This window comes from Oncorhynchus masou, chromosome 19, assembly GCF_036934945.1.
Source record: "Oncorhynchus masou masou isolate Uvic2021 chromosome 19, UVic_Omas_1.1, whole genome shotgun sequence".
Classification (NCBI taxonomy): domain Eukaryota; kingdom Metazoa; phylum Chordata; class Actinopteri; order Salmoniformes; family Salmonidae; genus Oncorhynchus; species Oncorhynchus masou.
Window position 1 is genome coordinate 23361069 of NC_088230.1, and position 21679 is coordinate 23382747.

The 21679-nt window shown below is 42.7% G+C and overlaps 1 protein-coding gene across 1 annotated transcript in view; it reads left to right on the top strand.

Annotated features, from left to right (window-relative positions):
* The window catches only part of LOC135505573 (rho GTPase-activating protein 18-like), a 44676-nt gene extending 29761 nt beyond the window's left edge, over positions 1–14915 (top strand). The window contains exons 2-15 of the mRNA XM_064924640.1: positions 999–1201; positions 3468–3691; positions 4046–4106; positions 5847–6013; positions 8905–9070; positions 9768–9859; positions 10059–10136; positions 10375–10534; positions 10886–10968; positions 11069–11275; positions 11381–11527; positions 11996–12123; positions 12455–12510; positions 14735–14915. Coding sequence (XP_064780712.1) covers positions 999–1201; positions 3468–3691; positions 4046–4106; positions 5847–6013; positions 8905–9070; positions 9768–9859; positions 10059–10136; positions 10375–10534; positions 10886–10968; positions 11069–11275; positions 11381–11527; positions 11996–12123; positions 12455–12510; positions 14735–14829 — 1867 coding nt within the window. The 3' untranslated portion in view covers positions 14830–14915. The remainder of the gene's footprint in view (positions 1–998; positions 1202–3467; positions 3692–4045; positions 4107–5846; positions 6014–8904; positions 9071–9767; positions 9860–10058; positions 10137–10374; positions 10535–10885; positions 10969–11068; positions 11276–11380; positions 11528–11995; positions 12124–12454; positions 12511–14734) is intronic.
* Positions 14916–21679: the final 6764 nt, after the last annotated feature.

Here is a 21679-nt window from a genome sequence, read left to right on the forward strand (position 1 = left end):
TGGCCTACAGGGAGGAGGTGAGGGCCCTCGGGAGTGTGGTGTCAGGAAAATAACCTCACACTCAACATCAACAAAACAAAGGAGATGATTGTGGACTTCAGGAAACAGTAGATGGAGCACCCCCCTATCCACATCGACGGGACAGTAGTGGAGAGGGTAGTAAGTTTTAAGTTACCAAACTGAATTGGTCCACCCACACAGACAGCGTTGTGAAGAAGGTGCCGCAGCGCCTCTTCAACCTCAGGAGGCTGAAGAAATTCGGCTTGTCTCCAAGAGCACTCACAAACTTCTACAGATACACAATCGAAAGCATCCTGTCGGGCTGTATCACCTTAAAGATGGAATCCGCATTAGTGCAAATTAGCGCCACTGTCTGCCCCACGGTCATTGTTATTTAAAAAATATATAGATATATATGAAATAAAACTACATGCAGTTCAAATCAAATCAAAGTTTATTTGTTACGTGCGTTGCATGTGCAACTTTAAAAAAATACTGTGTTCGTTGTTTGCTGTAACTTAGTTGTTTTAATATCTCAAACGGATGTGGCTGTTTCACCAGTATGGATTACAGCTTTAAACTACTAACTTGGCATTTTGTAATAGGTTAATATAGGGGCTGGTCCTGGGCCAGCTAACAAGCAGCTAGCAGCAGCTAACAGCAGGTAACAGCAGGGGTGCACAGAACTCCTTGTTTTAGTGTGACTCGGTCAGAAGAAAACAGTTCTGCATTGAATGACTGAAATTAGTTAACCCTTCACGTTCATGCTAAACTAACTTCTATGCGGAAAATACAATCATATGTGACAACACAGCATTCACAGAGTTGCAATTAAAAAATATTTACCGGACAACCACAGTTGGTTTTCTCATTAGAGTTCAGATTGGAAATTCAACACATTGTTGTATGGTATGGCTTGTAATATTTATAACTCACCTGAACCCTAATAAAATTCACACTGAACTAGTCCTCGTACTTTGACCCTCTTTCTTCCTCAGTCGCAGGACAGGCCTCTACAGTGTCCAGAGCCGCCCCAAAAAGGCCTCAGGAAAGCCCCCATACCACTGCTGTAACTCCCGGGACTCACTGGACGAGCTGTTCATGGATGAATACTGGACAGAGGTGGAGAACATCACCCTTAGCGGCGAGGGAAAGGGGGATGCAGAGCCACAGGAGGTGGTTCAGCTGAAGTTGCCTGATGGTATGGAGCTCTACACTATAGCAGGAGTGTCAATTGAAGTAGAGATGAGATGGGGTTGTTATAGTGGAAGGACTATATGCCCTGCTGCTTCAAAGTAACATTTTAGACCAACCTGCTGAAACAAGATTGAATGAGAGTGATGAGCTGAGCAAGGGGGGCTTTAGCGAAGAAATAATAATAAATATTTTTTCATTATGCTCAGCTTACGAGGCCACTTGATGCAATTGCCTCTTCTGCCTAACGGTAAGTCTGCCAGTGTGTATGTACTATGTACATTAGAAATATAATGAATTCATTCTATTTCTATGGTACAGTATATGACTGTGATTTACCTAGATCACTGTCTGAAAGGATTCTTTTAGTAGAGCACATGCAGTACATACTGGTCCGTTCTAATGACATAATGATAACTGATTTCTTTCATCCACAAAATACAATAGCCTGGCTTGATCCTACAGGGGCAGGAAATGCCTATAAAAAGCCCTGCAGAAGTTTGTTTATAAAGTTGAAATGCATTGTTTTGTCTGAAGCACTAAACGTAGGAACTTCCTTCTGTTATTTCTTATATCACGAATGTTGGTGTATGACCGGTTAAGGCAGCGGTTCCCAAACGAAGGGTCATCTGATATGTAAATTGGGTCGCGAGAGAATTCCCAAAATTCTGAAAAACAACAACCCCCCCAAAAAATTATTATAATATAGTCTATCTCAAAATCATTGGAATGTGGTTAACCTTAAAAATCTAAATTAAAATTAATAAATTCAACCAGAGAGCGCTCTTAGATCATAGGAAAATGCTGCACTTGACCGTTGCACTTGAATTATTCCCACGGTGAATGGCTAGGCCTGTTACACTATGAAACCACACACTATTGCAGAGACTTTGATATTACTGGCCGCAATTGATATGGTGAAAACAATGTGTGGGGTGACAGAGGCACACAAACACATCAATCAATACCTTTGTCAGATTACTTTGTTAAACAAATGATTGATGCTATTGTGAGCAATCGAGAGGAAACTCTGACTGAACGACTCAAAATCCCCAGTTTATCCTCTCCAAATGGACGTTAGCTGTGAGGGCCGAGATGCCCATGGATTTACCTTTGTTCGCAATTAATGTTGGGGGATTTTTTGCATTTAGAGAGTAACTGTCATTCACAATGGATGTAATGAAAATGAAATGTCTCCTTGCCTATGTAACAGACATACAGTATTTGGGAACTAACTGAACGCAAGCATGCAGGGGAAATACAAAAACATTCTACAGATGATCAGTGGATTCAGAGGAAAGAATGCTTATTGGAGAGAGAGTTTTTCGAAAGCGAACCATGCCTTCGCTCAGCTGTGCATGTTTCTAACAGAAAACAGCATCAGTAAGTGTCCCACACGAGTGAACACTGCTCACCTCCAACGCTTGGAAGAGCACTTTGGGACTTTCTTCCCAATCCGTTTGAATGGCTCAGTTGACATGCCGTTAAGTGAAGTCGAACAGCTGATCGAGCTGTCATGTGACCGAATGCTGCAGACAACACATTCATGTGTCACTACGGAATAATTTTGGTTCCTGACTCAAAGGGAATATCCTGCTGTCTCCCATTTAGGATTAAAACTCATGGTACCCTTCGCCAGCTCATATCTGTGTGAAGCTGGTTTCAGTGCTCTCGTCTGCGTTAAAACCAAATGTCGATCTGGGTTGAATGTGAACGCAGAGATGACGTGGTTACTGTCGACCGCGCCCCCTGACTTTGAGAAGCTCCAACAAAACAGTCATCAAGCACAACTATTTCATTAGTGGTGGTGAGATAAGACACATTACGTCAGACAAATTAGCCCCACATTAAAAGTATGTGATGGTGAGTTGAAGACAATCAGAAATACTGTTAGAATGTTTTTTCAATTGATTGTCATAGCCCCCCCCCAAATTATCAAATTATCAAATGATCATTGGCTGTTAATTACACATGGTCCACATGGGTTGTGAGAATTTTTGATCAAAATGGGGTCGTGGGACAAAAACGTTTGGGTTAGGAGTGAGACATCCTTCACTGTTTCATGTCCTTGTTTGTTTCTATTCCCACTCCTCGGTACAGAGAAATGGCATAATATAATAGTAATTACACAGAAATAATCTATGAATTAGTTTGTATCTTTATTATTCAGTCTTTAGACCTAGACTTTACCATTAACATACTACAGCTCTTTTGGTGTATCATCAACTGATATGACTCGACCTAACTGAACTTGTGCATCTGTCTGTCTGTAGAGGGGGAACAGGAGAAGGCATGGCTGACTGAGGCAGGGCTGGCCTCTCTGTTTGACGAGTCGGCGTCGGACCCCGAGGATATGATGGGGCTGTTGTTCACACTGACGCGCACACAGGCTGCCGCCGTAGAGAAACGTTTTGAAACCATCAGGAAGAGGAACAAGCAGCACCACATACCTGACGTCAGAGACATCTTCAAACTCCCAGGCACACTGGAGTCAAAGGTCAGCCTACCACAAGTCCTGTTAACACTCAGAAACCTGGTTTTAGAACTCAGTCATGCCTGAGATGCTTCACTGCAGAAAGAACCCATTGACTTGTGTACCACAGTCAGTTAACATCATTACTAATCACATGGAGATGGTCTGTTAATGGACACCAGAATGTGAGGTAATAGGTAACTGGATATCTTATCCTAATGAGAGTCTTGTCTTTAGTCTGTTCACAATTGGTAATAGAAACATATCGACTTTCTACAATATCAGCAGATACATAAACTTGTTTGATTCAGTAATTGTGCAAAATAAGCTATATTGAATTCTGATGAGAGCCTGTTTTTATTCTGTATTATGTTGCAGGAGGATGAAGCAAAGTCAACAGAGAGAAGTGAAAACAGAAAAATGAATATTACGACAGATGGTATGTACCACAAGTTCTAGTAGGCGCAAGGGTCAATTTCATCATGTAAAAACTGGCACACTGGCAACATTTGAGGTGTGTCCTTAAAATCAAGTGCAAAAGTGAACATTTCATGCAGCACTAAAGGGGAGTTTTAAGACCCCCAAAAAGCAGGTCTTAACGGTAATGCAGTTGATAATGGCATTGATTTTGAGAGAGGCAGCGCAGCCTGTCCTGCCGTGACTCTCAGTGCCCATTGAAAGAGAGGTGTGCCTTTTATGCTGGTGAATCTCGTATTTTCGAAACATAAAAAAACTATTGGTTTCCCCCCCATTTCGTTTATGAGGCAATAAGGCCCTTTATCTAATTCCCCAGAGTCAGATGAACTCGTGGATACCATTTAGAGGTAGTTTCACTTGCCAATGCTGACTAGAATTTGCACAATGATTGGAAGTCTATGGGTATCTGCTAGCATGCTAGTAGATACTCATAGACGTCCAGTCATCCACAAGTTCACCTGACCCTGGTGAAGTAGATAAAGGGACTCATTGCCAAAATCTCCAAATATCCCTTTAATCAAGGCTGGTTTCACATAGGTGCATCTTTTTTATTATGTTGTATTGTTACATACACCAGATAGGTGCTGTGAAATGTGTTGTTTTATGGGGTCAGTCATAGTTGTTCGGCGCAAATGAAGGTTAAATGCCTTGCTCAAGGACACAGACAGATTTTTATCCTTGTCGGCTCCGTGTATTCGAACCAGAGACCTTTCGGTTACTGACCCAACGGTCTAACTAGGCTACCTGCCACTCCATTAGCCAAGTCTTTAGTAAAGGGGTCTTAAATGGTCTACTGAGAGTGCCTTGAAATATTTTGGAGGTTTTTGCCCTCGTGCTTTTTCATGATTCACAATTCACTTTGCTTGTTCAAGTAGGCTATCCTTCCCCATTTTCAAAGAGTACCCCTCATCCGATTACCAAAGACGTGATCCTCCAAACTATTCAGTCCTATAATGCCATTACAACGGCAGATTATTTTGAGAATGTGCCTCGCACATAGGCAACGATACAATTGACAGGAGCGTAGTATTTTGTAAAGACGTGCAAATGTAATGTGTAAAGACATTTAGGCCTACGTGTGCACACAGTGCCATTCAACAAGTGATGTGATTTATGATCTCATGCTTCTGACCCCATCCTATTTAGAAATGTTGTTGTTTTTAAAAACAGATGCCTTGTTTTTCATGTGATTAAAAACCAGTTATAGCCTCCCCTCAATGAAGGCTGTTTTTTTGTCCTGCCAAATTCATTCGCCTAATAGCAGCATATCAATAAAGGGTTGAAATAAGACTGCTTTGAAATAAATATGAATCACCAAAGCTTTATTAAAAGATCAAGTTTGGAAGCAGCAAAACAGTGAGCGGACCTCCCTTTTTATCATTATTTTAGCCTGCACTCGTTATTAATTTGGATGTTCGTAAAAGCCTCCATAGTCTACCTTAATATGATATGCCCACGGGGAGCAATTATGGTGCCTGTAACGGTATTTTGACATAGTATATATTAAAACAAGTTGTTGTTTCATTTTGATTCAAATTATATTATAATTATTGATTATTATTTTTTTAAGTCTTATCAATAGAGAATTCAATCTAGCTTATTGACAACGTTTGGCATATCCATGGTTCAGATTCACACGTGTGTGTGTGTGTGTGTGTGTGTGTGTGTGTGTGTGTGTGTGTGTGTGTGTGTGTGTGTACAGGTCAGGTGGTGGGGCAGGGGAATGGGGATGGCCCTTCTGAGCAGAGTGTGTCTGAACCTGAGACTGACATCAACCTAGAGCTGTCCTTCTCTGATCAGGCCCTCAGCTATAAGGAGGACTCAAAGGCCAGAAGTGAGGCTCTGACGGACACAGACGATACGCTACCTGTGAGTAAACATTAACACCACCACACAGATTGACTGAGCCTCTCAGCTGGAGTAAAGTTTACATGTCATGGACAAAAAGCTTATTTCTCTCATATTTTGTGCACACATTTGTTTACATCCCTGTTAGTGAGCATTTATACTTTGCCAAGATAATCCATCCACCTGACTGGTGTGGTAATCAATAACCTGATTAAACAGCATGATCATTACACCGGTGCATCCTGTATTGGGGACAATAAAAGGCCACTCTAAAATGTGCAGTTTTGTCTCACAACACAATGCCAAAGATGTCTCAAGTTGAGGGAGTGTGCAATTGGTGTGCTGACTGCAGAAATGTCCACCAGAGCTGTTGCCAGATGATTTAATGTCAATTTCTCTACCATAAGCCGTCTCCAACGTCATTTTAGAGTATTTGACAGTACGTCCAACCGCCCTCACAACCGCAGACCATGTGTGTGGCATCATGTGGGCGTGTGGTTTGTTGATCTCAACGTTGTGAACAGAGTGCCCCATGGTGGTGACAGGGTTATGGTATGGGCAGGCATTAGCTACGGACAACAAACACAATTGCATTTTATCGAGTGGCAATTTGAATGCACAAAAATACCTTGACGAGATCCTGAGGCCCATTATTAGGTCAATTTTTTTTAAAGGTATCTGTGACCAACAGATGCATATCTGTATTCCTAGTCATGTGAAATCCATAGATTAGGGCCTAATTTATTTATTTCAATTGACTGATTTCCTCATATTAACTCATATGAACTCAAATGTAACTCAGAAAAATCTTTGAAGTTGTTGCATTTATATTTTTGTTCAGTATAATTAACATAATAAACAATTCCCGTTGAAATCCGTCTGTTTAAACTAGAGATATAATTTTTTTTGTTTGGGCTGCGTCTCAATCCACCGCATTCGCCTACAGTGCCATCAGAAAGTATTCATACTCCTTGATTTATTTCACATTTTGTTGTATACAGCCTGAATTCAAAATGTAATAAATATATATTTTCTCAACTATCTACACACAGTACCCCATAATCACAAAGTGAAAACAAGTTTATATTCAAAAATTACATTTATTGGAAATGAAATACATAAATATCTCATTTACATAAGTACTCACACCCCTGAGTCAATAATTTATAGAAACACCTTTGGCATTGATTACACTCTAAGAGCTTTCCACACAGGGATTGTGCAACATTTGCTGATTATTCTTTTCAAAATTCTTCAAGCTCTATCAAATGGTTTTTGATCATTGCAAGACAACCACTTTCAGGTCTTGCCATATATTTTCAAGCAGATTTAAGTCAAAACTGTAACTCAGCCACTCAGAGAAACATTCACTGTCTTCTTAGTAAACAACTTGTGTAGATTTGGCCTTGTGTTTTAGGTTATTGTCCTGCCGAAAGGTAAATTCATCTCCCAGTGTCTGGTGGAAAGCAGACTGAACCAGCTTTTCCTCTGGGATTTTGCTGGTGCTTACTACATTCTGTTTTTTTAAATCCTGAAACTCCCCAATCCTTAATGATTACAAGCATACCCATAACATGATGCAGCCACCACCATTCTTGAAGATATGAAGATATTTAGGTGATTTATTGGATTTTCCCCAAACATAACACTTTGTATTGATACACCATCCAAAGTGTAATTAATAACTTCACCATGCTCAAAGGGATAGTCAGTGTCTATTTATTTTATCTGCCAATAGGTGCCCTTCTTTTTGTGGCATTGCAAAACCTCCCTGGTCTTTGTGGTTAAGTCTGTGTTTGAAATTCACTGCTCGACTGAGGGACCTTACAGAAAATTGTATATGTGGGGGACAGAGAAGAGGTAGTCATTCAAAAATCAGGTTAAGCACTATTATTACACACAGAATGAGTCCATGCAACTCATTCTGTGACTTGTTAAGGGAATGTTTACTCCTGAACTTATTTAAGATTGTCATAACAAAAAGGATGCATGCTTATTGAATCAAGATATTTATTTTCATTTGGATTATTTATGTATTTTATAAATGTTTTATTCATTTGTAAACATTTCTGAACAAAACATACTTGCACTTTAACATTATAGGGTATTGTGTGTAGGCCAGTGACAAAAAATATATATTTTAAATTCAGGATGTAGCACACCAAAACGTGGAAAAATACTTCCTGAAGGCATAGTATGTTGGCCTTACGCATCCGCGGTAGAAAGTAGCAGAGCTACAGCGGTGTTTGCCAGACCAAGAGACATCCTGAAAATCGTTCCTCTCACAAAAACTAATGTAGCATCCCAACTAATATGACCACTGTATGGAAAGAGGAGACTCACGATCACGATGGTGTTCTCCGTTTTGCCCATGACTCCCATGAGCCCCATGGGCCTCATCTGAAGTCTGTACCACCGATGTGCCAACTTCTGTCTGTAGCATCCGAACCGTTTGGGCTTCAAACGAGTTAACTCTCAGGAACACGACAGTGTTCTCCATTTGTTCTACTACCCTCACAGGCGTCACGGGAATCGTCTGAATGTAAACCGGTATTGGTTTAAAAAATGAATGGAACTATGGAAGTAGTTTTTTGCCCAAAGAAATGTCAACAACACAAATCCTGAGCTTTCTTATGTCTTGTTTCTTATATCCCCCCCCTGCTTGTGTAGTAGTATAAGTTTTATATGACATTGAATGCTGCCATTTGCACAGATGATCAATCAGAACCTTTGAGTACTTTTTGTCTAATACATTTCACATTCCAAACTATTCTAGCCTACTTGTGCATTTTAGTCTCTGGCTCTAGGGACACCTGGTGGTGACATTAAAGTATAACCACAGATACTCAAATTATGTCGGGTTCGCTAACTTGCCTATGTTAACCTCTGCTTCTCTCTTCTCTGTGTGACAGAACTTCAAGCTAAGCAGAGACAAGACTGGGCTGACCAAGATGGGGGACCTGTCCCCTCAGGATATGAAGAAGGTGCACCGCCTGGTACTGATAGAGATGACCGCTCTGTTTGACACGGCAGGCATCGACCTCAAGGCCCACAAAGCAGTCAAACTCAAGGTCAAAGGTGAGCCAGTATGCTACAACTGTTAGCATGGAAGTACTATATAACAGTATATCTAAGTGCCCTAATAACTATCCCATTTTGAGCTATAGTTCGAATCAAAGTTTAATTATTTGTTACATTTTTTTCATTTGTTCCGGTTGGTTTCACATTGCCAAATGTCAAACAAACTAAAATGCCTAAACATGTGTTCATGCAGGTAATTTGTTTATTGGAGAAAAATTCTCACGTTAAATCCATCTACGATTTTCAAGAAGCATAACCTGTGTGTCCCAAACTTCATAGGCCTAGTACTTTCCCTTTGGTTTTCCAACAACATATGGGAGGAAACGGCACAATAATCATAAATGCTCCGTTACTCACATAATGTTTCAGGTATATGAAGTTATTTTATCCAATGCTCGCATTCAAGTAACCAATAATACCTGTGGTTCTTTCCCTGTATTTGGTCCGAACTGTGTTCCCACCTGTAGCGGAATGCACCATGGTACGAATGGACCACCCTTTTTGAGCGAACCATGGTGTATTGTTTAGTGGGCTCCCATGTACGGATAGAGTGTTCACACCTGTCCAAACGAACCAAACTAAGGGGGAAAACACGCCAGAGTTTGGAAAAAACACTACAAACCAATTTGGTGTGAAAGCCCCCTTAGTCTCAGGAAGCTCTGAGGAATTTATGTTTGTTGTGTCTGTGTTCTAGAGTCTGGCCTGTTTGGAGTTCCCCTGGCCACCCTATTGGAGCAGGACCAGAGGAGACAGCCAGGGACCAAGGTGCCAATCATACTGCAGAGGGTGAGCAGCACAACCTCTCAGTAACACAGTTAGGGATCCTGGTGCACTGTAATCTGATCCCGGTTCACTTTAATCATACGGTATGTCTAAATGTGTGCCCTGAAGTAGAAATCTTTGCAGTTTGCTGTAGTGGTGATGGTATTCTCATGTGTGCTGTTGATTTGGTGGTTAAAGCTTATGAGTGTTCTATTGTTTCCAGCTGATCTTTCACATAGAGGAGGAAGGTCTGGACACAGAGTGGCTTCTACGGATACCCGGATCAGCCACGAGAGTCAAGGTCATTGTTCATCATTGTTGATAGATGGTTTACGGTTTATGCCTATACGGTGTCTGGGTAAGGACTTGCATGCTGTAAAATCAGCATAATGTAGCAATGGAGAAATGAACATTTGGCTAACGGAGGGGCTGGTGTGGTGACAGACTGTGTGGAATTTATGATGAGTGTTGTACTGTAGGCCTATGTGATGAAGCCTACAATGTATGTGTGTATATTAACATGTGTGTCCTGCTGGCAGGCGGTGCATGTGGAGCTGGAGGGGAAGTTCTATGAGGGCCTGTTCTCATGGGAGAGTCTGAAGCAGCACGATGCAGCCAGCCTGCTCAAGCTCTTCATCAGGGAGCTGCCCCACCCACTGCTCACTGTGGAGTACCTCATTGCTTTCATGGCAGTGCTCAGTCAGTCCCATTATATACTGCACTACATTATGCACCAGACTCTCCTTATGCTACACACTTTCTCACACTGGTGCACTATATGTTTACTCCACAGGAGGCTGCTGAGGGAAGAACGGCTCATAATAATAGAATGGTATCAAACACCTGCATGTTGGATGTATTTGATATCATTCAACTAATTCCGCTCCAGCAATTACCACGAGCTCGTTTTCCCCAATGAAGGTGCCACCAACCTCCTGTGGTATACTCCTTCACAAATGTACCTTGATTCACATTGAGTTTTATCATATGTTGAGTTATGGGTTAGTAAACCAATCCATTGTGGATGTGATTTGCTTGCTTGCCTTACAGAACTGCCCACTAAGACGCAACAGCTGCAGGCTCTCAACTTAGTGGTTCTGCTACTTCCAGAGTCCAGCCGTGATGTACTGAAGGTAGATAGAACTGCTTTCTCTGTGCTAGTTTTCGAGCCAATACAGTGTAGACTCATTGTGTCTGTTGGACACAATATAATGTATCTTATGATGGTTTCAGGCGCTGATGGAGTTCCTTCAGAGGGTCATAGACCACAAAGAGCAGAACAAGATGACCTTGAACAACGTTGCCGTGGTGATGGCTCCAAACATATTCATGTTTAAAGGCTTCCGCAACAAGATCAGTATGCAGCAGGAATTATCCATGGCCACAGAGACCGCCAACATCGTCAGACTGCTCATCCGATACCAAAACCTGCTCTGGACGGTACGCTCCAGTCTTCTACCTTTTTGACATAGATACTTTATAGGCCTACTGTAGTTGAAATTACACTTTGGTATTTGTAATGTTATTATACATTTTTCACTTCAGATTCCTAAATTCATAATGAACCAAGTCAGGAAACAAAACACGGAGAACCAGAAGAAAATTAGCAAAGAGCGTGCCATGAGGAAACTCTTAAAGAAGATTGCTTATGACCGAGAGAAACCCGAAAAACAGGAGAAACCCCCCTCAGAGGTGAGAGCAGCAGAAAACAAATGAGGCCGTCTGTCTAGCACCTGTGTATGGTAACTGAAAAGCAGTTATGGCTGAGGGAACACCCATGCTCCTGAGTGAATCAAGAGGATAATATGTGAATGACTCAACTCAAATGCCTTCTGCACTTCCTGGTTCAACTGAGTTAAAAGGGAATGGCTCCCCTGTGACGCCTAGTGGACATATGTAGAACTGTAATGTTTTTGTTTGAAAAATTACTTAATAATGAAGAATATGGATTTATGACGAATTGTATAATTTAGCATAGAATTTGAATACCTTCAATGTATATTGATATTGAAGTGCAATTTTCAAGAAACGCTTGATATGTTGTACAAGAATATAGCTGCTGTACAGTTTGTATTGGTGTAGTATGAAGTACAGTAGCTACACTATAGTGTGTACACTATTATGATGGTTAGCGGAGACATGTTTGTTGTCTATCCTTAGGCGGACAGTAGTTCTCAGGGCTTCATCAGGGTCCAGGCCCCTCAGTTCTCTAAGGTCTCCATGGCTGTCCAGTTGACTGAAGAGCTGCAGGCGTCTGACGTCCTCAGTCACTTCCTCAGCCAGAAGAGGTGAGACCAACACCCCTCCCTCTCCCCTGTCCACGTCCTCCCTGGGGAACTACTGTCAAGCCCGTCATACACAAATGGGTTGCATTCTGAGTCCAGCTAAATTACAGTACAGAGACTTTTACACCCTGTGTGTGGTATAACTGAGCAGGCTATGGAGACTGTTACTTCTGCCCCAACTCAGTTGAGTGACACTGCATGGCATGGCTCAGATTTCCCCACATCTGTTACATAAAACTAAAATGTCATAGCTCTGACATTCTATTGGAATGTCACTCTATATTTGTAACACAGGTTTTTATTTATCCCTCACTATGTCATCTGTGTGTTCTAGCTCTGTGTCTGTGAAGAGAGAAGACCTGTGCCTTTATGAAATAGGGGGCAATATCAGTAAGTATTCCATGGTGGTGTGCAGTCATTCAACACACAAACCATCTCAAATACACTGAGTGTACAGACTGACCAGGTGAACCCAGGTGAAAGCTATGATCCCTTGTTGATGTCACTTGTTAAATCCACTTCAATCTGTGTATATTAAGGGGAGGAGACAGGTTAAAGAAGGATTTTTAAGCTTGTAGACAATTGTGACATGGATTGAGTATGTGTGCCATTCAGGGGTGAATGGGAAAGACAAAATATTTAAGTTCCTTTTGAATGGGGTATGGTAGTAGGTGCCAGACGCACAGGTTTGTGTCAAGAACTGCAACGCTGCTGGATTTTTCCCGCTCAACAGTTTCCTGTGTGTATCAAGAATGGTCTATCACCCAAAGGACATCCAGCCAACTTGACACAACTATGGGAAGCATTAGAGTCAACGTGGACCAGCATCCCTGTGGAACTTTTTCGACACCTTGTAGAGTCCCAGCCCCGATGAATTGAAGCTGTTCTGAGGGCAAAAGGGGGCGCCACTCAATATTAGGAAGGTGTTCCTAATGTTTTGTGCACTGTGTATTCTGTGGCATTAATATACAGTACCAGTAAAACGTTTGGACACACCTACTCATTCATGAGGTTTTCTTTATTTTTGCTATTTTCTACATTGTAGAATAATAGTGAAGACATCAAAACTATGGAATCATGTAGTAACCAAAAAAGTGCTAAACAAATCAAAATGTATTTGATATATTAGATTACTCCAAGTAGCCACCCTTTGCCTTTGACAGCTTTGCACACTCTTGGCATTCTCTCAACCAGCTTCACCTGGAATGCTTTTCCAACAGTCTTGAAGGAGTTCCCACATATGCTGAGCACTTGTTGGCTGCTTTTTCTTCACTCTGCGGTCCAACTCATCCCAAACCATCTCAATTGGGTTGAGCTCGGGTGTTTCTGGAGGCCAGGTCATCTGATGCACCACTCTCCTTCTTGGTCAAATAGCCCTTATACAGCCCAGAGGTGTGTTGGGTCATTGTCCTGTTGAAAAACAAATGATAGTCCCACCAAGCTCAAACCAGATGGGATGGCGTATCACTGCAGACAGCTGTTGTAGCCATGCTGTTTAAGTGTGCTTTGAATTATAATTAAATCACACAGTGTCACCAGCAAAGCACCCTCACACCATCACACCTACTCCTCCATGCTTCACTGTGGGAACCACACATGCAGATCATCCGTTTATCCGTTCACCCGCTCTGCTTCTCACACATACATGGAGGTTGGAACAAGATTTCCACCAGTCTAATGTCCATTGCTTGTGTTTCTTGACGTAAGCAAGTCTCTTCTTCGTTTTGGTGTCCTTTAGTAGTGGTTTCTTTGCTGCAATTCGACCATGAAGGCCTGATTCACGCAGTCTCCTTTGAACAGTTGATGTTGAGATGCGTCTGTTACTTGAACTCTGTGAAGCGTTTATTTGGGCTGCAATTTCTGAAGCTGGTAAGTAATGAACTTATCCTCTGCAGCAGAGGTAACTCTGGGTCTTCCTTTCCTGTGGCGGTCCTCATGAGAGCCAGTTTCACCATCCCTCTTGATGGTTGTTGCAACTGCACTTGAAGAAACGTTCAAAGTTCTTGAAATTTTCTGAAATGACTGTCCTTCAAGTAATGATGGACTGTCATTTCTCTTTGCTCATTTCAGCTGTTCTTGCCAGAATATGGACTTGGTCTTTTACCAAAAATGGCTATCTGTATACCACCCCTACCTTGTCACAACACAACTGATTGGCTCAAAACGCATTAAGAAGGAAAGAAATTCCACAAATTAACTTTTAACAAGGCACACCTGTTAATTGAAATGCATTCCAGTTGACTACCTCATGATTACCTCATGACTACCTTGATTTGATTTGAAGTTGGTTGAGAGAATGCCAAGAGCGTGCAAAGCTGTCATCAGGGCAAAGGGTGGCTACTTTGAAGAATCTCAAATGTAAAATATATTTTGACTTGTTTAACACGATTCCATATGTGTTATTTCATAGTTTTGATGTAAGGCAGAAAACAACAAAATAAAGAAATCTTGGAATGAGTAGGTGTGTCCAAACTATTGACTGGTACTTACATATTTTTTTTAGATATGACAACATCCTACAGTAGACTATATTCAGACCATATTCAAAGCGTCACCTTCCCAATATGTCAGACAGTACCTGATTAGTTATTTGCTGTGTGTTGTTCCTGAACAGAGGAGCGCTGTCTGGATGAGGATACCTATATGAAAGACCTGTTGGAGCTGAACCCCAGTGCAAAGTGGGTCATCAAGTGGGTCATCCAGAGATAGGATACTCACACCCTGCCAGCCATGTCTTAAAGGTTCAATGCAGCCATTTTTATCTCAATATCAAATCATTTCTGGGTAACAAATAAAGTACCTTACTGTGATTGTTTTCTATTAAAATGGTAAAAATGAAACAAAAATAGCTTATTTGCAAAGGACAATTTCTCAAGCATGAATTTTGATAGGACTGTCGGGTCTGAGTGAGGGGCCTGATTGCACGAGCCTAATGGGAGTGATATGTAACCTGATAACTAGCTGTTATTGGCAGAGGTCGCTAGGCAGGCCTCACTCCATCCCACTGAAACAGGCTGAAATTTCAGGCGGTCTTTTCAAACGGCTCTTGCACTAAAAGGGCATTATCATAATTTATACAATTTCACAGACTTTTTCCAACCTCATAGTGTGGAAATATACATTCACTGTCCAGTTTATTAGGTACACCCATCTCATACCTGGAAGGACCCCCCTTTGCTTCCAGAAAAGCCTGAATTCTTTGTGGCGTGGTTTCTACAAATTGTGGCGTTCAAATATTGCTCAATTGGTATCATGGGTCCTAATGTGTGCCAGGGAAACATTCACCACACCATTACATCACCGGCACCAGCCTGTACCGTTGACACCAGACAGGATTGGTTCATGGACTTATGCTGCGAATGCTAAATCCTGATTCTGCCATCAGCATGATGCAACCAGAACCGGGATTCGTCAGAGCAGGCAATGTTTTTCCACTCCTCAATTGTCCACTGAAACCAATTTATGATTTTAGCTGATAGACGTGGAACCTGATGTGGTCGTCTGCTGCAATAGCCCATCCGTGACAATGATCGACGAGTTGTGAGTTCTGAGATGGCGTTCTGCACACCACTGTTGTACTGCGCTGTTATTTGCCTACCTGTGGCCCGCCTGCTTGCGCGATTCTTGCCATTCTCCTTCTCCATTCTCCTCTCTCATCAGCGAGCTGTTTTCGCCCATAGGACTGCCGCTGACTGGATGTTTTTTCGCATCATTCTTGGTAATCCATAGACACTGTCGTGCGTGAAAAGCCCAGGAGCCCGGCCATTTCTGAGATACTGGAATCGGTGCGCCTGACACCGATGATCATACCATGCTCAAAGTCCCTTAGCTCACAAATTTTTCCCGTCCTAACGTTCAATTGAATGCCTTTCTGCCTGCTTTATATAGCAAGCCACGGCCACGTGTCTAATTGTCTATTGGTGTGATGCATCTTTGTGAACGGGGTGTTGTACCTAATAAACTGGCCAGTGAGTGTATATACAACACAGGAAAATCATGTTTTTGAGTGCACTGGGCCTTTAAAGGATAACGTATGGGGGTAACGTTAAGGCTGACCACTGGACCCAGCAGAACAGGCATTACAGAAGTGTTAAAGTTGTTGTCCTTTGATGCTGTAGTTTAGAATACAGTTTAAGTAGATGAGGGCTCTTCCTGTGAAATATATGCCCTGTGGTGTGTTAGGTCCACTTGTGTACAGGGTACTTACTGTTTGGGATAAAGCACTCCCCTGATTGACATGTATGCTACTGGAAGTCCAACTGCCAAGAGCTTGAGGAGTTGAGGAGAGCCACTGAACTATAATCTGTGGTGGTATTGATCAATACAGTAAATGCCCCAAACCAAGAAAACAACAGTTGAGGAAACAGTATATTGTAATGGATTGTTCTAAAAATGACAACGACAATGTTTTTACATTCAATGATAGACATTTAAGACATCATTTAAACACTAATAGGATTTTCTTTACTCTGCAGCTTATTCTCCATTGTAAGATAACTAAAACGTAGCATACAGGCCTCCCCAAACTACCCGGGTCAATTCTATTCTATTTCAGTTTCAGTCAATTCAGGAAGTACCCTGACATTCCAATTCTCTTCAATGCTTTTCAATTGGGAACAATTGGGATTGGAATTTGGTTTACTTTCTTAATTGACTAGAATTTAAATGGAATTGACCTCAACCCTGCTAGCCAAAATTGTGTTCATATGAATATGTGTTGGGTAGAACCGGTTCTCAAGCTGTGGTCCTAAGCTGGAATTCCAGGTCGCTTCCTAATAACATTAACATGTGTCGTTCTCAAAAGGTACTTTCGATGGAGGGATCCGTTTTGAATAATGCAATGTATGACCGATCATTTCAATTTAGAAAACATGAATAACATTATTTCAGATATGTACTGTATTTTATACACTCTACCTGCCCTTATGTTGTTCTTGATACTGTGAATATGACTTGAAAGATGTTCATTTTGATGTTGTATACTGTATGTTATACTACTTCTGAAATGACCACTACACTTTTTATAAATGTGTAATTGCTCATATTTAATGTGTAATGTTCTCATGTATACACAATAAAATACATTAAAAACAACAATAATAGAAAATCAAAGTGAACACATTTTTCCCAAAGGAGAATATTGTGTTCTGTTTTGCTTGTGCCTACATGAGTAGTCCATGTTTCCTTTGATGGGCCTCTATAGGGGCCTGGAGGGCTTGGCTGTAGTGGTGGAAGGGGACTTGGGCAAACTGAGGTGGCTGGTGCTGGCTAGACTTTACTAGGCCACACACAGAGGTCACCATGGCCTGCAGGGGACACACAGAGAGACACGACGCCACATTTCATATTTTGAAAGTCAAAAGAAAATGTGTGCACTTGTGGGTTGGAGTGAGCTTTGTGCAGCATGCTGACCTTTACTATTGTTCCTTTTCCACGGTGTCATCCAGAATACTTGTAATGTGAGATGTTCTTAAAAATAAGACATTTCTGTTGAAGAGCCAAAGAAACCAGAGATGTCAAGGGTATACTGTAAGCAAGGTTACATTTAGTCTACAATTTACGTGGCAATTTGTGAATCATTTGAGATTATGTTGAACATGAAAACAAATGTGAACTCTGCCTGGGGGGGGTCATGTGCAAACATCTGAGGGAGCAAAGTAAATTAGAGAATGTTGAATACAAACACCTTTTTCTTGCAGTCTAGAGACATAATAATTGTTCAAAATTCATTTTTTTTTTTGCATATATAAGCATAATTCTTGAGCTGTCTGTATCGACCTGACTGCCTCTGTCCTCCGTGTATCTTTAAACAGAACCCCACCTAAATATTGCCACACAATGATGTCCACAACACAAATACAACATGCAGTTTGAGACGTAAATGCTAATGCCTGGTGGAGATTATAAGAGTACATGGCTATTTAGGCCAGATCCTTCTTCAAGACGTTCAAAGATGACCAGCATTGTCAACACCTCAGGAGTAAAATCAATTGGCTTTTCATAGCTGAGCATTCAGAGGTCGAGAGAGGTTGAGAAAGAGAGAGATCGAGAGAGAGAGTTGTTCACACTTTGAGCTATGTTATCATGTGCGCTCCAGCTCGACTCCACACACAGTTAAGACATCATACCTTACCTGACTGGGTCATGGTGATGTCTACGCTGTCTGTTCACCAGTGCTGAGCTGGAGTGGAGCTGCCTTAGAGCTCCAGGGTGGTTCTCCTCTCTCTGCCCCAAGGAGAGGACTCTTTCCTGGGTCAGTCTGAACAGAGCCCTCATCATGACAACTGATGCAGAGCAGCACAGGATGGATGAATCAGTTCTACTTCTACACTTGGATGTAGTGGTACACTCTCACTATAATCTCACTTCCTTAAACACTCTTGGGTAGGGGGCAGTATTTTGACGACCGGATGAAAAGCGTTCCCAAAGTAAACTGCCTGTTACTCAGACCCAGAAGCTAGGATATGCATATACATGAGAAAACGCTCTAAAGTTTCTAAAACTGTTAAAATTCTGTCTGTGAGTATAACAGAACTGATATGGCAGGCGAAACCCTGAGGACAAACCATCTCAACAACAACAAAAAATCAGCCTCCCACTATTTTCAATGGCTATCACTTTTAATATAAGGTCAAGTCCTCCCAGATTGCAGTTCCTAGGGCTTCCACTAGATGTCAACAGTCTTCAGAAAGAGTTTCAGGCTGGTTTTTGGAAAAATGAGTAGTTTTTCTAGGCGGCTCCCATTTTGGCTGTAGTGTTTCCAAGTGCGTGGAAGAGAGCGCGTTCTTTGGTATTTTTCTCCGTTAAAGACAATAACGATTCTCTGTCTTAAATTTGATTGTTTATTTACATATTAGGGTACCTAAGGTTTGATTAGTTGTGATGTAACTGGGACCTTTTGGAGTGCCAACAGAAGAAGATCATCAAAGGTAGGGCATTTGTTATATCGCTATTTGTGACTTTCGTGTCGCACCTGCCTGGTTGAAATATGTTTTTCATGTGTTTGTATGTGGGGCGCTGTCCTCAGATAATCGCATGGTATGCTTTCGCCATAAAGCCTTTTTGAAATATGACAGCGGCTGGATTAACAAGAAGTCAAGTTTTATTTTGATGTATTACACTTGATTTTATAAAAGTTGAATTTTGCGCTCTGCAATTTCAACGGATGTTGGCCGGGTGGGGCGCTGCTGCCCATAAGAAGTTAAACCTGATAGTCCTAATAGACTGGGAGGCTGAAGAAAGCGTGTGACCCGGCCGAGGTTGATCAGAACCCGACTTGTGTCCAGGTGGCATGATGCTGCGCCCCAAGGATCTCCTCTCTTGATCCAGAGCCATATTGAGGCTTTTACAGCTGCCTTGACGTTGTTGCTGATGGCTCTCCTCCTCTTCGATCCATTGATGCTGAGTGTACTGTAGGCTCTGAAGAGGGATTGCCCATCTAAACCCCTACAGCCTACCTCGATAGGCACACACCTAGCCTTCCACACCCTACTTCCAACAGTCGATGACCAGTCCCTCGTACTTTAGATTTTGTTTTGGATTTTGAGCCTGGCTGAAACGAATGTGATCTTCTGACAGTTGGGCCGAGCTCGCTTACACTGCCTGGTCGTACCTCGCCCAGGCTTTTTGCTGTCTCTTTCCCACTGCTCTGATGGACCTCTTTCACAGCTGCTCTCATCTCCTCCTGAACCAGCCTGTGTCTCTCCTTCCCCTTGGTAGTGTTTCACTTCCCTCGGCCGAGTGACCTTGAGCTCCTCTTCCAGGGACTTCAAGGGCAGCCTCAGCTTGTTGCTGTTCCCATAGAGAGCTATGCTGCTAAAGCTTCTGGAAAACCCCAGCCACCTTTGGAGATGGCTGCTGACCTTCCTCTCCAAGTTCTCGACTGTGGAGATGGTGACTTCGTAGATGAGCGGTGGCCAGAGTATTCTCAGGAGGATGCCATGCTGATACATCCACGCCTTGAACTACCGGGAAGTCCTGACCAGTCAACTGCTCTCAGCCAGGTCTCCAGCTCCTGACAGGTGGACTGGATTGATGTTGTGTCCTCAGTCTGCTGTTAAACACCTTGCCTAGGCTCTTCACTGGCTTTTTCGAGACTGTGGGGATTGGTGTTCCTGCGATGACGAAGTGGAATCTGTCTACGACCTTGACCTTCTTCAACAACATCAACCTCAATTTTGTTGGCTTGTAGCTCATTCTCGCCCATCCAATCAGCTTCTACAACCCTTACAGAATCCACCTGCTTCCTGGCGATGACTCTGTGGTGTCTGTCAGTTCATCCATAACGGTTCCGATTGTTGTTTGTTGCACCCCAGCTTCAGGAGACTTCACGATCATGTTCATCGCCAGGGCAAACAGGATCACGGAGATGGTGCAGCCTGTGATGATTCCCACCTCCAGTCTGTACCACTGATGTTACTGACCCTGATGAGACTCTCATGCTGTACCTGTTATAGTAGTCTAGGATGAGGTCTGCCACTGTCTAGGACATGGTGTTTTTTCATTGTAGTCTGCACCAGCTTAAGAGGGATACATTTTTTGTCATTGGCAAGGACAAGCCAGAGCACTGCTAAGTCACCCTTGTCCTATTGCGCTTCTCTGATGAGCTGGGTCCCACACCTGTGTGCTCCAGACACCTAGGTCCCTTTTGGACCGATGTACCGATGTAGCCGTTCTTAGAGAGGAAGTCTGCCAGCCGCCTGGCTACAATGCTGAAGAAAATCTTCCCTTCGACACTTAGCAATGAGATGATCCTTAATTGGTTGATTCTCTCAGAATCCTCTTCCTTTGGGATCCAACTCCTTCGGCCAATCCCTACTGCTGTACAACCTTGCCTCTCCTCCAGCTGACCTTAATGATCTTCCAGAGCCGCTTGAGTAACAGAGGGCAGTGCTTATAGACCTTGTACGGGACTCCACTTGGTCCAGGAGCTGAGCTAGACCCTGCCCTCTTCACAACTTTCTGTACTTCTTTCAGGAGTAGCTCCCTGTTGTCAAACTCTGTGACCGGTGCTGGTGGGTGTATATAGATGTTACACTGACCCAACTACAGACCAGTATCCCTTCTTTCTTTTCTCTCCAAAACTCTTGAACGTGCCGTCCTTGGCCAGCTCTCCCTCTATCTCTCTCAGAATGACCTTCTTGATCCAAATCAGTCAGGTTTCAAGACTAGTCATTCAACTGAGACTGCTCTTCTCTGCATCACGGAGGCGCTCCGCACTGCTAAAGCTAACTCTCTCTCCTCTGCTCTCATCCTTCTAGACCTATCGGCTGCCTTCGATACTGTGAACCATCAGATCCTCCTCTCCACCCTCTCCGAGTTGGGCATCTCCGGCGCGGCCCACGCTTGGATTGCGTCCTACCTGACAGGTCGCTCCTACCAGGTGGCGTGGCGAGAATCTGTCTCCTCGCCACGCGCTCTCACCACTGGTGTCCCCCAGGGCTCTGTTCTAGGCCCTCTCCTATTCTCGCTATACACCAAGTCACTTGGCTCTGTCATAACCTCACATGGTCTCTCCTATCATTGCTATGCAGACGACACACAATTAATCTTCTCCTTT